The sequence below is a fragment of the Loxodonta africana genome, chromosome 4, assembly GCF_030014295.1.
Source record: "Loxodonta africana isolate mLoxAfr1 chromosome 4, mLoxAfr1.hap2, whole genome shotgun sequence".
Classification (NCBI taxonomy): Eukaryota; Metazoa; Chordata; class Mammalia; order Proboscidea; family Elephantidae; genus Loxodonta; species Loxodonta africana.
Genome location: NC_087345.1, coordinates 164,695,301 through 164,709,651, shown reverse-complemented (window position 1 = coordinate 164,709,651; position 14,351 = coordinate 164,695,301). Strand labels below are relative to the sequence as shown.

At 47.3% G+C, this 14,351-nt stretch overlaps 1 protein-coding gene across 1 annotated transcript; it reads right to left on the bottom strand.

Moving 5' to 3' along the window:
• Positions 1–232: 232 nt before the first annotated feature.
• Positions 233–1,582, bottom strand: PTF1A (pancreas associated transcription factor 1a). Its single transcript, XM_003410550.4, has 2 exons — positions 805–1,582; positions 233–432 (listed from the first exon to the last, which is right to left on the bottom strand). The coding sequence occupies exons 1-2, from the start codon at positions 1,580–1,582 to the stop codon at positions 233–235; spliced, it is 978 nt and encodes a 325-aa protein (XP_003410598.2).
• Between the last annotated feature and the right edge of the window lie 12,769 nt (positions 1,583–14,351).

Here is a 14,351-nt window from a genome sequence, read left to right as displayed (position 1 = left end):
TGTGGGAACCATAGACTATTGCATATTTTTAGAAAACCAGGATAAATTATATAAATTATATATTTAAAAGATAATCTATTTCATTAACTCAACAGGATAATAAATAGATAAATAACAAACCGTTGATTGCCATTAGAAAAATCTGATTCTTAAATTACATTTCCATCATAGATATTCACATGTACAATATGCACAGACACACAACCAGATCCTCAGGCAAGTTCCAGACTTATCAGGCCACAAGCTCAAAGGGCGGTTCGTTTTCTATGTTGTTGAAAGATTTGCCGGTGAGTTTTCTGGGGTCCTCTGGGGTCCATACTTTGGCTGTTCGGATAATATTTTGTTCTTTGAGTTGTTTTTCATCTGTCCATGACAGCGAGTGTCCTGCAAGGGGAGGGAGGCCATAATCCGGGTCGCTGGGGGAAGGGGACCCTGGAGAGGTGGGGAGAACAAAAAATAGACTGTGAACGTCCATCCACATTCCCAGCGGCCCCATCCTGTCCTTTCGGACCCCCTCATGGGCACCTCAACTGCACAGGCTTCTTAAGGTCATGCCTCCACCCCTCTTCTACCACCCCTCAAACTCCCGAGCCCTGTCCCCAGAATCCCAAGAGCTGCAACTCTGGCGGGGTGCGCGCCCTCCAAGCCATGGTCAAAATGGCAGGAAAACCTGGGGAACTTGAGCTCCGGCTCAAGGTTGCCCTTGCTCACCGACTATCCGTCGGTCAGTCTTGTCACCCAACACCCCCGGTGCCTTCCCGTGACCGTCCCCGCCTCCCTAAGCTGGGCTCCGGAGGCACTTACGGGTCCCCCGATGGCAGATGATGACCTTTTGGGCCTGGCTGCCCGGGCTGTCCCCGCCCAGGCGCCCGCCGCCGCCGGGCCCCCGGCAGCCGCCCGCACCGCCGCCGCGCAAGGGCAGGTCGGCCTGCACCAGCTCGCTGAGGAAGTTGATGTAGCCGATGGCTAGGCGCAGCGTGTCCACCTTGGAGAGGCGCTTCTCGTAGGGCAGCGTGGGGATGTGCGAGCGCAGCCCCTCGAAGGCGTCGTTGATGGACTGCATGCGTCGCCGCTCGCGCACGTTGGCCGCCTGCCGCAGCTGCTGCAGCTCGGCCTCGGAGCGCACTCGTCGCCGCCGCCGCGCGGCCGCCGCCGCCGCCCCGCTCAAACCGCGCAGCCGGCCCGCGGGGGACAGCACGGCTGCCCCGGCGCACGGGTAGGCCAGGCACGAGGGCGGGGAGCCGGGCGAGTAGGGGAAGCCGCCGGGGGGCGCCCCCGACTCGCAGCAGTAGGCGCCGCCTTCGTCTAGCTCCCCCGAGACCCCCGAGGGCGGCGGGGCCAGCGCGTGCGGGGCCGCCGAGGGCGCCGACTGCAGGAGCAGGCACGCCCCGTCGCGGTAGCAGTACTCGTGCAGCTGGTGACTGAGGAGCTCCACCTCGGCCTGCTCGTCCGCCAGCAGCTCATCCCCGTCCTCCAGAGGGTCGCGAGAAGACTGGTCGGTGAAGAAGTCCTCCTCGTCGAAATAGGGGGACGGGAAGGCGTCCAGGCCCCCGGGGAAGTGTTCTAGCAGCACCGAGTCCATGCTCGCCGCCGCGTTGGGTTGGAGGTCCTGATCGCCTGAGGTAATTCTTTTAAAATTGTGTTTTGCAGCTCTTGCTTGTCTGGCACCCCCTCCCTCCCGGCGTCGCGCCCCCGGCCCTCCCTGGTGTGCCAGCAGCCGCTGCGCTCTGTCCCGCGCCCGCCCGGCGCTGGGGAGGGCAGTGGCGGACTTGCCGGAGCTGAGGGCCGGCACGCGAGGATTCTTATAACTACATCCACAGGCGCGTGCCAGGGCCGCGCCGCGCCAGCCAATCACAGGGTGTGGGTGCCGGCGGGGGGAGAGAGGCCCGGCTCTGGGTGGGGGTGCTCTCCTCCCTTTCCCAGCTCGGGGGGGGGAGAAGCGGAGGCGGGGCCCGCGCGACCCCAGGGCTCCTGCTTCTTCTCCTTTACTGCCCCCCCCCAGTGCCTGTTATCCCTGCCCCCCTCCCAGCAGCTCTGGGGGCACCTGCGGCCCTCGGGGCGGGTTGCCTGCCCGAGCGCGCTGGGGAGGGCGGCCGTTCCGGCGCCTGGGTCTGGGGCAGCTACCGAAGGTCTTAGGGATGCGCTCTGGTAGCCTCGGACGGCTGGGAGTTGATTATCGGCGGAGTTCTTCGAGGTTGGCGCAGAAATCGCCCGCACGCTGCATGGTTCCCGGCCAACGGCAGGAAAGGGCAGATTTGGAGTATTTCGCCATCCCCATCCCCGGGGCACGTGCGGGGTTGGATTTCATTTGGGGATTCTATCTGTTATCCCCAGACTGGACCTTTCAAGGACTCTTGCAAAGTTGGCGGAGTCTGTGCAAATGGTGTGGGAAGTCGCCCCGCTCCAGCTCCGAAGGCGTTATCGACGCAGTGCTGGGCCTAGGGGCGCGCCTGCAGGGCGGCACTCAGAAGCCAGACTCTGGTGCCGGGTCCCTGCCCCGGAGAGACTCTGCCCCCTCCGCTGGAAAAGAAATGGGGAAACTGGGGGGCTGCCTCTGAGAGCTGCTCAGTGGGGCACGTTTCTTCTGAGAGCATATCAAGACCCTAGGGGTTCTGAGCAATAAAACTGTATACAAAAGAAGTCGATTGAATCGTCTGCTCCGGAGCAGTCCGGTGGGAGGGCATTGAAGTTAAAGGGTAGAGTGTGAACCGTTTTCAAAGCCTGAGTCTCTCACCTTTCTGACTTACCACGGGGACCGTCCCTGCAGGCTTTTTCCATCCTCGACCTTTTTATAAAAAAAGGAAACACAAAAACATATATTCTTTGCCCATGCCGCACTTGATCACAGATTGCAATGCAACATCAGTTCTTCAGTTGAAGGGCAACAAAGGGACGCCTTCAAGGTCAGGGCAGCTCTTGTCAAGAACAGCTACAGCTCTCAGCCCGGGATAGTTCAGAAGTGCGCAGTCCTTCAGCAGAAGACAAGGGGTAGCCATCTTTCTGTAGCAGCTACTTCCTTCTTCAGACACTTGTCCCAGAGATTCTATTGGGTTTCAGACTTTTCTCAAACTCCACATCCACCCCTTCTAAGAACAGTGATTTGAGCCTATTTCTTGGTTTTAGACATTATACTGTAATTAACTGGATTCTAAGACCAAAAAGTTAAAGCCTAAAGATATATAAGACCAGAACACCAGAGCCTCACCCTGCTAGGAATGGTCAAGAACTTCAGACAGTTTTAACCCAAAGATTTAAGTGTTTTTTCATCAGTTCCTTTCCTGTGTTAGTTTCTTAACCCGTGCTCCCTTGATAGTGAGGTGGTTATCTTTAAATGAGGCAAAGGGGGACATGATCCTGTGACAGAGCCGGAGCTGTCATTTCCTGCATTTAGATTTATCTTGGTCTCCGCAAAGGGAGGGAAACTGTTGGGGCGCCGGCCACGGTAGTCAAGACCACGGATCTAGCCAGATGGTGGTATGCACTCAAGTCTTTTTACATTAAAAGGCCTAATCCCCTCCCCTCATTTGGTTAGACTGAAACCTAGTGGAAACGTAGCTTTGGCTGTATCAGTGGACGTGCAAGAGTAACAGCAAATGACCAGGCTTCAAAGCCTTATCCAAAATACTGACAACCATAGACCAGTGAGGAGACTGGACATGAGCCTACAAAGGCTCTCCTGCAAGAGGTCTCTGATGGGTCTAGATGGCTCTTGAGAAAGTATATTTGCGTCATGGATATGTTGGCAGGAGGAGCGAAGGGAGACATGGGAGTTGATGAGTGTGTTTATCATTATCCTTTTAAATCAATAAGATTGTAACAATCAGCTTCCACAGAAAATCATTTTACATATTCTCGATCAGTTTGTGGGCACCCAGGTGAGCTAACGGGAAACCTGCTGCTGGTGGGAAACCTCACTGTCTTATGAGGCTGATGAAATCTAGCATGGAAAGGTAGCATGCAGCTCCTGGGGCTGCATGGATGAGCAGGCGGGTAGAGAAACGGTACTCACTTGTTCCAGCCCTAATTTTGTCCCGTAGAGAATGCCTGGCTGTCTGCTGACTGGTCCTGTTGGGAAGCTAGGGGTAGACCTGCAGATGCTGATGCTAGGTGAGTTCACACAGACACACACCCTGTCCTTAAGTAAGAGACAATCATTCTTTTCTCTAGAAAAAAGAAGAATTTTCTGCTAATAAAGGGATTTTCTCTGGGTCACTGAAGGTCACAATAGCGTGGACGGCAGCCCTCTGCCACTCGAAGCAACAGGTTGGACAATGAGAAGGCTGGGTCTGAGCCTTGTCCTGTCAGGCTAGGGCACCAACTCTCATTCCAGCACTTCCCTCCACACTCTCGGATCCTCTGAGCAGTGGTGACACATGCAGAGGGCCTAGGGAAAATGTTCCAGGTACCTCATGGAGAGAGAGGAAAAGGCTTACCTGTCCCAGGGGTGCAAGCCTCCCCACCCTCTGCTAAGCTCAGCCTTCTCCCTCTCTCCTCCCTCTAGCCTCACAGGAGAAAGTCCTTAATGTTATAAAGAACCTCTTGCTTCATTATAAAATAACATCCCATCCTCCAAGGTGGGCAGTGGAAGGGGCACTTGGTTTCTAGTACCAAATGCTGGTGAGGCCTCAAGTCTTTCAACAGAGTCTCAGTGCTTACCCCCCACCACACCCCCACCCTGTTGTCCTGGGCCTGGTGGACTCCCATACCTCCTTCCCAGTTCTTCCTAGGTCTAGTCCCATCTCCAAGGTCATCAGCTCCAGGAGGACTCCTGGCAAGGGCCACTGATGTTGCATCAATCTCTCTCTCTCCTTCCTCTCAAGGTCTCAAGGACCTAAGAACTTATTCAGTTTGTTCCCCAACAAATCTTCAGAGTCTTTTCCTAGCTTCTAAGAACAATAGTTGGAGAGTTAGAGCCCAGGCCCCTGGGTCTCACCCAGAATTTGGGGCAGAGACCACTGTCTTAGTTAACTGGTGCTTCTATAACAGAAATACCACAAGTGGATGGCTTTAAAAAACATAAATTTATTCTTTCACAGTTTAGGAGGCTAGAAGTCTGAATTCAGGGTGCCAGCTCCAGGGGAAGTCTTTCTCTGTCTGTTGGTTCTGGCGGAAGGTCCTTGTCATCAATCTTCCCCTGGTCTAGGAGCATCTCAGTGCAGAGACCCCAGGTCCAAAAGACGCGTGCACTCTTGGCTCTCCTTGCTTGGTGGTAATGAGGTCCCTCTGTCCCTCTGCTCGCTTCTCTCTTTATATCTCAAAAGAGATTGACTCAAGATACGACCTAATCTTATAGATTGAGTCCTGCCTCATTAACATAACTTTCTAATCCTGCCTCACTAATATCATAGAGGTAGAATTTACAACACATAGGAAAATCACATCAGATGACAGAATGGTAGACAATCACATAACACCGAGAATCATAGCCTAGCCAAGTTGACACACATTTTGGGGGGACACACTTCAATCTATAACAACCACTAATGAAAAAAGAGGCCTCCAAGTTCTCAGTCCTTCAGCTGCCTTATCACACATTCCCACAGTGCTGCCACTTGCCATGTGTCTCCCCTGCTGTAGCCTAGACTTCGCAGAAACCAGATGCATCTGTCTTGCTCTCATGGTATCCCACACTCGTCACTTAGTGCCTGTAAGCAGGTATTTGTGGTGTGACTTGTGGTCTGTTCTCCAGCTTGAAAATGGGTCCCTGTTATTTCCTCATGACCCAAACTGTCCCTTCCCCTAACTCCTAAACACAGAGGTGATGTCAGGTGGGTGATTTGTCTTCTCCTGTATCAGTTTCCCCTTTCTTTGTCATTTTCTGCCTCCCCTCCCTGCCCCGGTACCTTTCTTTTCCTCACTTGAGGGCCTAATGCCCTCATCAACCCATCTTTTACCCGTATATCTAAGGAAAGGATTTGAAAAATAAAATCACAGGGTTAATGCTGAAAGGGCTCTGAGGTCCAGAGACATCTAGTGACTTCCCTAAGGTCACACAGCATGTGGTTCAGGCCCAATGCCCCTCAGCCCAATATAAGTTCCAGCCCAGATTACCAATTGCTGCCTTTCTGGCCTCCACTCTCATGCCACCCAGTCCTGTCTTCAATGTATATAGCACAGCACCTCCTGATGTCCAGAAGCGACAATAACAGAGCAGGGAATCACTTGCAATTCCTAGAATAAGACAAAGTACGTGAAATTAAATAGAGAATCATGGGCTTTCTCTGATCCCCAAAGTCACATTATACAGATTATGGATGGTTTTTCTACGCAGAAGGCTCACTCTGACTATGTGACATTTTATCCTGGAATAAAAAGAATGACTGGTCCCTATGATGCTAATCTCCATCACACAGTTTATAGGGCCTTCCTTGGAATAGCTCCTGCCCACTTCTCCATCTGCTTCCTGTACTCTTTACCCTTAATTAGCTTTCATTTCTCCAAATGCCGTGATGATCCCTCTCTAGCTTGCTCAGTTTCCCTTTATAATCTCTACTCCTTTCAACTAGTCTGAAAGCTCCTTGATTCGGTTTGAAGAATCTTACTCTATCCTAAGATAGAAGAAGTCATACTAATGCTAGAAAAGACAGAAATGAACATCTTGGGGACCTTCCGTCAGATACGTTTATCCTCACAATCCTGCAATCTGAAGGGTATATCCTCTTTACTTCAACAGGCGAAGAAATGAGACTCGGCCTTAAATCCAAGGTCACATAGCCAGTAAGAGGAGTCAGAATTCAGTGCAGGTTTGGCTGACTCCGTATCTCATGTGTTCCATGCCATCTCTCTGCCTCTGTCTCTGCATTTAATGCAGAGATTTAATGTGATTTTCACAGGGATTATCTAATTCCTTTCTAATGTGTTAGGAACTTGGTGATTGCAAGAACTAAGCAAGGCGTGTGCCATAATTAAGGAATAAAACAGATGCACCTGGTTTCCGTAAAGTCTAGGCTCCAGCAGGGAAGACACACAGCAAGAGGCGAGCATTGTGGGGATCTGTGATGAGGCAGCTGAAGGACTGAGAACTTGGAGACCTCTTTCTTCATTAGCAGTCTCTGCTTCAAAATCAGGGTGCCTTGCTAATTGAAAGGTTAGTGGTTTGAGCCCACCTGCCATCCTGTGGGAGAAAGATGTGGCAGTCTCTTTCCATAAAGATTACAGCCTTGGAAGCCCTATGGGGCAGTTATACTCTGTCCTATAGGGTTGATATGAGTAGGAATTGACCGGACAGCAATGGGTAACGAACGAACCCCAAGTTCAGTGTGGGAAAGAGCCAGTGGCCTGGGCTCTAACCCTCCAATCATTGTTCCTGGAAGCCAGGAACTATGAGGTGAACTGGGAAAGTTGTCTTACTACTTGCGAGTGGAAACAGATTCAGAAAGGCTAAGCAACTGGCTTGGCGTGACAGCACTGGCCCCGTGAAGACAGGAGGGCAAATAAGTGGGTTTTTAGCACAAGAGATGAGGATGTCAGCATCATTTGCCAGGGCTCCCCATCAGGCAGTCTTCACTCTGAGGCTATTCAACCTAGAAAAAAAAGCTGGTCCATACCCCATTAGGGAATGAGGACAGAGAGGCAAGTAGCTGCCTTGAAACAGGGAAAATACCCAGTGCTGAACTCCCCACCTCCTTCCTTCTTGCCTTTTCATTTCCCGTTGTTAAACATTAATCCTTAAAGGGAAAAAACACCTAAATGCTGATATAATTATCCAAATAGCTGTTTTCTGTCATGCCAAGGTTTGTTTGATGAATAGCAAAGCTTCTGAGCTTTGTCCTTCAGTCTTGTTATTCTAGAAGGTGTTTGAACTTTAGTAATGTAAACACTGTAAGCCATTTTTACCAAACTTTTACTTCTTCGCCTCCCTAGCGAGCAGTGAAGGAAAAAAAAAAATTAATGGAAACGAGAACTTTGTTTCCTTATCTGTCCTCCTCCCCTCCCACCCCCGCCCCATGGTATACATGTTTTCTGGTTTAATGTCTATTATGGTTTTTTTTTTTTAAGGCCTTAAGTGAATTACGGGACATTCAAATAATGGAGCGTTCTGCAGCTGTGAAAAAGAATGAGCATGTTTTTGGTGTGGTAATGTGAAATGATCTCCAAGATACATTGCTAAGTGAAAGAAGCAAGTAAAGCTAGGATCCTCCCACTTACATAGTTTTTAAAAAAGGAGGGCAATGACTATACATGAGTGCATTTGTCTGTGTAGACATAAAGTGTCTTTAGAAATACATAAGAAACTGATGACATAGGTTACACTGAGAAGGGAACTGAGTGGCTAGTGGATAGGATTTTTCATTGCATAGTTTTTTTTTTTTGTACCTTTTGACTTTTGAACGATGTGAACCTAGAATGTATGCACGAAATATATAAAATATTTAATGAATTGTTTTTTAATAAAATTTTCTGAGTTTATGATCTATTTATTCATACAGGCCCTGGAGGAGCCCTCTGGAGAGCCCGGATATTAGCTTGAGCCTTCAAAAACCAGTAAGACCCCTTGGCAGTTGGGAGTGGCGAGGGCTGGCAGGGGCATCCAGGTCCAGGGTGCTCAGAGGGTGGACCAGATTCTGAGTGAGCCAGTACCCTAATTATCTAAGTCCCTCATCCAGTGCAGATGAAACGGGATGGCACTGCATAAAATGTTATTCTTTGCATGAAATTAATATCAAGCAAAACTTAGAGGGATTCAACAATGTAAAACAAAACAAAAAAACACCAACTGTTGCCGTCGATTCCAACTCACAGCAGCCCTATAGCACAGAGTAGAACATAACGTTCCCAAGGAACAGCTTGGTAGATTTGAACCGCTGACCTTTTGGTTAACAGCTAAGCTCTTAACCACTGTGCCATCAAGGCTCCCAACAATATAAGGGAAATTTAAAATTACTGAATGCTCATTAAGACACGTTTTGCAATGTCCACAGCCCCACACCCTAAGAGTAACTACTGTTAACATTTTGGTATATTTTCTTCCATGTATTTATAGTTTTGTATCTTGCATTTTTCACTTGACAGTGTCTCATCATAATTTCCCTATATCTTATTGACAGGTTTTAATAGTGGCATGATGGTTCATCACATGGCTGCATTGTTGGATAATTTTATTTTCACTTGAGCAACACTCACTCCTTCGGAGAACTCCAAGTTCATACTTTCTGCATCTTTCAGAATGCCTTTGTGTTCTGTCTGTGGTCTCAACCTTGACTTTATACCTTGCTTGGATTCTGAGAGAATCTTTTTTACTTTTATCAATTAATGCAGTAACTTTTGCCCAAATCAGTGGTCCTGGAGACATTGGGGTATTGCAGTGGCATTATTGTCCTTCTCTTAAAATCCTCTCCAGAGAAAAAGCTCTTCCTCAAGCTGGGTTAATCTGTGCCTGAAGGTGCTTGTGCCAGACCATGCCTGATTCAAGCAGGAAAAAAACCAAACTCACTGCCATTGAGTCTATTGACTCATAGAGACCCTATAGGACAAAGCAGAACTGCCCCACAGGGTTTCCAAGGAGCACCTGGTGGAATCAAACTGTCCACTTCTTGGTTAGCAGCCGTAGCTCTTAATGGCTATGCCACCAGGGTTTCCAAGCAGGGAAGTGCCCATTATTAGTTAAGAACTATTTGGGAAAGCTGCCTGAAAACTTGGGCGTACAGTTTTCATGCTTGTCCTTCCCAAGAAATAAGGACCCTGCATGTCCCCAGCCATACCTCAGGTTTTGCCATCATAAGGCCCCTTCTTAGACTGGAACCCATGAGAGATGTGTGTCACATTTTTGTGACCCATTATCCTGTGCAATTTCCAGGCATCCAGCCAGAGAGGCTAGGCAGCCCAGTGGTCAGGAATGTGAGCTTTGGAGCCTGACTACTTGGACTGGAGTCGTGGCTCTGCTGCTCACTAGCTATGTGGGTAGGTTACCTAACCTCTATGTGCCTCCATTTCTGCAGATTCAAAAATAAATTATAATAGTACTACCTCATTGGCTTATTTTGAGGATTAAATTAGTTAACAAATATAAAGCACTTAAGTGGTGCTATATACATAAAAACACATTGCCCTTGAGTCAGTTCTGACCCATAGTAACCCTAGAGGATAGGGTAGAACTGCCCCATAGGGTTTCCAAGCAGCTGTTGGTGGTTTTGAACTGCCAACCCTTTGGTTAGCAGCCATATCACTTAACAACTGCGCCACCAGGGCAATAAAAGTTGTTCAGTAGTGGTAGGTGCAGGGCCAACCCAAACATAAACCCATTGCCATCAAGTCGATTCCAACTCAGAGTGACCCTATAGGACAGAGTAGAACTGCCCCATAGGGTTTCCAAGGCTGTAATCTTTATGGAAACAGACTGCCACATCTTTCTCCCCTGAGTGGCTGGTGGATTCCAACCGATCTTTCAGTTAGCAGGTGAGTGCTTTAACCACTGCACCACCAGGGCTCCTTAGGTGTAGGGCCAGACAAGATATTTTCCCATCAGGGGTAGAGGGTGTTGATGGCACCCTTTAACATAATAGCACCAGGAAAAAAACTCTACTTCTTTATTTCAAATAATTAAATTGAAAATTTGAGGAAAATAATGTAATAAAAATCTAGGTGGACCCTTGTCAAGGAACAGCAGTCCAGTGATGCACCTGTTTGTGTCCAGTCGCTTTCAGGGCCCCTCACGGGGTTCCCACTTGGTGATACACACCTCACAAGGTGTCTGAAGTCATAGCTTTAAAAACAAACAAAAAATCCCATCACCGTGGAGTCAATTCCGACTCTTAGCAACCCTGTAGGACAGAGTAGAACTGCCCCATAGGGCTTCCAAGGAGCAGCTGGTGGATTTGAACTACTGACCTTTTGGTTAGCAGCCTGAACTCTTAAACACTGTGCCACCAGGGCTCCCATCATAGCATAGTGGTGAGCTTTTCTGCCAGATTAAAACAGTAACTAGGTTCTTAAACATGAGAGTATTTTCCACATCACTGTTTGGCACACCCTGCTTATGCCATTGCACCAGCATAGTTTGGGGACATCTATGTAACATTATGTTAACTACTTGGTATTTAGTTCGTTTTCATAAGATTTTAGTCAGATTAATTTTTTGACACATATCGAATTTGATACCCCATTAAGCATAGTGCTGTTTGTTGTTGTCTGTCCAGTGGAATAGGACTCATGGTGCCACCCTGTCTTACAGAATAGAATTGCTCCATAGGGTTTTCTTGGCTGTAATCTTTGGGAAAGCAGATCACCAGGCCTTTCTTCAGGGGATCACTGGGTGGGTTTCAAGCACCAACCTTTCAGTTAGCAATTGAGTGCAAACAGTTTGTGCCACCCAGGGACTGCTTGTTTATAGCCCACCCTTTAATCTGGTGCTGCGCAGGTGCTCAGTGAACATTGGCGGAATGGATCAGTGTATACCCAAAACCAAAACCAAACCCAGTCCCGTTGAGTCGATTCCGACTCATAGCAACCCTATAGGACAAAGTAGAACTGCCCCATAGAGTTTCCAAGGAGCGCCTGGCGGATTTGAACTGCCGACCGTTTGGTTAGTAGCTGTAACACTTAACCACTACGCCACCAGGGTTTCCTCAGTGTATACTGTCAGTGAAAAGTAGGAGTCCTCTTAATCAGGTAGAGTCATCCTTTTTGGCATTGCCCACCTCTGGCAGACCTCCTAGATTAAAAGTGGATCACCTGCCAACAAACAGTGAGCCTCATTCACCCTTCACACCAGAAAATGCAAGGAACCTCTAGTCAGCTGCTCTCATGAACTTTGGGGGCTTTCAGGATTAGACCTCGTTACAGCCTTTTGCTAATGCTTGTGCCTGTAAGGTGGAGACTAGAGAAGCAGCCTGTTTTACATACTTCTGGTCCAAGAGAAAAGCCAGTGTAGCAGAGCAGCAAGACTGCAGCTCTCAACTGCGGCCATTCGAGCAGGCCAGTCTCTCCAGTTTGTCTGCAATGTTCCTCTCAGAGCCACCGGTTAGGCTGCCACAAAGGCCCTGAGTGCAGAAGTAGGGTAAGAGCCTGCTTCCTCCGTTGTCACTAGCCCTGAAGAGAAGCCAAGGGTGCTTCCCTCACCTGGAAGGAAGAGTCAGCAGGGCTTGGTATACAGTACAATGGCTCCCCAGTCTGCTCATTCCTTTGTAATCAGTAGAGTCTCTTATCTCTTCAGTAAATGAGGGGACTATTCCCATAACCCGGAGTTGGGCTTTCCCGATGAAGCCCTACCACTGGACCTGTCAATCCCAGAGGATTAGCTGGGTCATTGGACTCAGATAATTTATTACAATAATTTTTCAATTTTATGCCACCATTTAGATGGCAGTCTTAAGCAACAACAACAAAATATGTGCATATTCTTCACCATCCTGATGACCACCTTATACCCTGGTCCTACCACTGGATTTGGGGCCTGAATCTGTGTTTGTATTTGTGTCTAAGATTGTGGTGGTGCCAACAGGCTACCTGAATTGCTGCTGGCTAAAGAAAATATGCAAATATTGTGCTTGTGCACAAGTAACCTCACAACAAGCTAGGCGAACCAGGCTATGGCATTAGATTAATTAAACTGGGGGTAGAACTGAATCACCACGGGGCACGCAGTGGAACAGGCTGGTCACTGAAAATAGCCTGTGGTATAGGGGACCAAATACCGCGTTCACTTTGTATGTGGCAGTTTTAGTTACAACAAAATCATATCATCTATCACACAAAATTAAGGTTAATTTGAATTTTATTGATTTATAGATTTTTTTTTAATTTAAAAATTTGGTTTTATAGTTATATAAGAACAACATGCATAAAGATTTTATACTAACATTATATCTGCAAATATTTAAGTTATGTCATATTAAAAATAATTTAAGTTGACACCGAGGGCCTATGAGGTTTTATTAGTTGTTGTTTTTCTATTAAAAGAATACATATAGAGAGAGGAAGCCGTGGCGGCACAGTGGTTAAGAGTTTGGTTGTTAACCAAAAAGGTAGGCAGTTTGAATCCACTGACTACTCCGTGGAATCCCTGTGGGGCGGTCCTACTCTGTCCTATGTGTATATACATATATGCACATAGATATACACACACCTGCACACACACGTAAATACATAGATTAAAACTCAAATTTGAGAAATACTCTTTCAGATAATTATCAAATAAGCAACTTGGCTTCAGGTGGAGGTGTGTTAGAAGGCAGAGAGGAAAGAAGAGAGAAGTAAGGTAAAAGCAAGAGAAGTAAAAGAAGAGAAGAGGCAGAATTTGAAAGGTAAGAAAAGCAATATGAACGAGTGGAGAATGGAAAAACAAGGACATTGAACTCACCAAGACCTGAATTCAAATATCTGTGCTATCACCTACCGGTTGTTTGTTCCTGGCAAGTTATTTAATCTTGCTGAGCTTTAGTTCCATTGGCTATAGAAATGGAGTAAATAATATCCTTTACCTTAAGGACTGCTGTGGAAATTAAATGATATATGCAAAATACATGGCACATAGTAGACACCCTAAAAGCTAGTTCCCATCCTGTTTTCCTCTACACTTAGTAGGTTAGTAAGTTGTTATTAAACATCTATAAGTATAGGAGGAAAAAGAAGAGAAAAAACAATCAGTGAGAAGTGCTATCTCAGGCATCTGAAGAATGACTGAGGGCTCTCCCCCCGCCCCCGCTGGTATCCTACACCTTGAACCCTGATTGTCTATATTAAGGAATCAATTTCAAAATTAGTTGTCAATATAGATGATCTGCAAACTTTTTTGACTGCACACCTTGTGTTATTTCAGATGCAGGTTCTGGCTTTTGTAACAAAGATCTGAAGATAATAGGGATTAAAAATATAAAATTTATGTCTCTCTCATTAATAGCCTGAGCATAAGCAATTTAAAATTTATGCTAGCCACACAGGTTGGGGGCCCAGCTTCTTTTTAACTCGTTGCTCCGTCTTCCTGAAACATGGCTTCCAATCCTTAGTCTAAGATGGCTTTCCCAGTTCCCACCATCGTGTCTGCACCCCAGTCAGCAAGAAGAAGAAAAGAGGAAGGGCACACTCCTTTCCTTTTAAAAACATGGCCTGAAAGTGGCACACAGCCCTGCTGCTCACGTTCAGTTGGCCTGAACCATCATATGGCAGAGCTAGCTGCAAGGGAAGCTGATAAATTCAGTCTTGAGTTGGGCAGCTATGTTCCTAGTTAAAACTTGCATTGCTATCAAATAAGATTAACATATTGTGTGTGGGGAAGAGGAGGATTAGCTGTGCCAGACATACCTTATTACTACTGTTTCGGAGTGTGCACTCTAAATGTGAATTTATCTGTATTTGTGTATTTGAAATTGCATGCAAATAAGACTGTACTATGATACATTTAAAAATGCACAAAA

Coding starts and splice junctions, on each gene's coding strand:
- PTF1A (XM_003410550.4), bottom strand. CDS start 1,582: ATGGACTCGGTGCTGCTAGAACACTTCCCCGGGGGCCTGGACGCCTTC. Junction 433..804: donor CATCTGCCATCGGGGGACCC/GTAAGTGCCTCC, acceptor CCACCTCTCCAG/GGTCCCCTTCCCCCAGCGAC.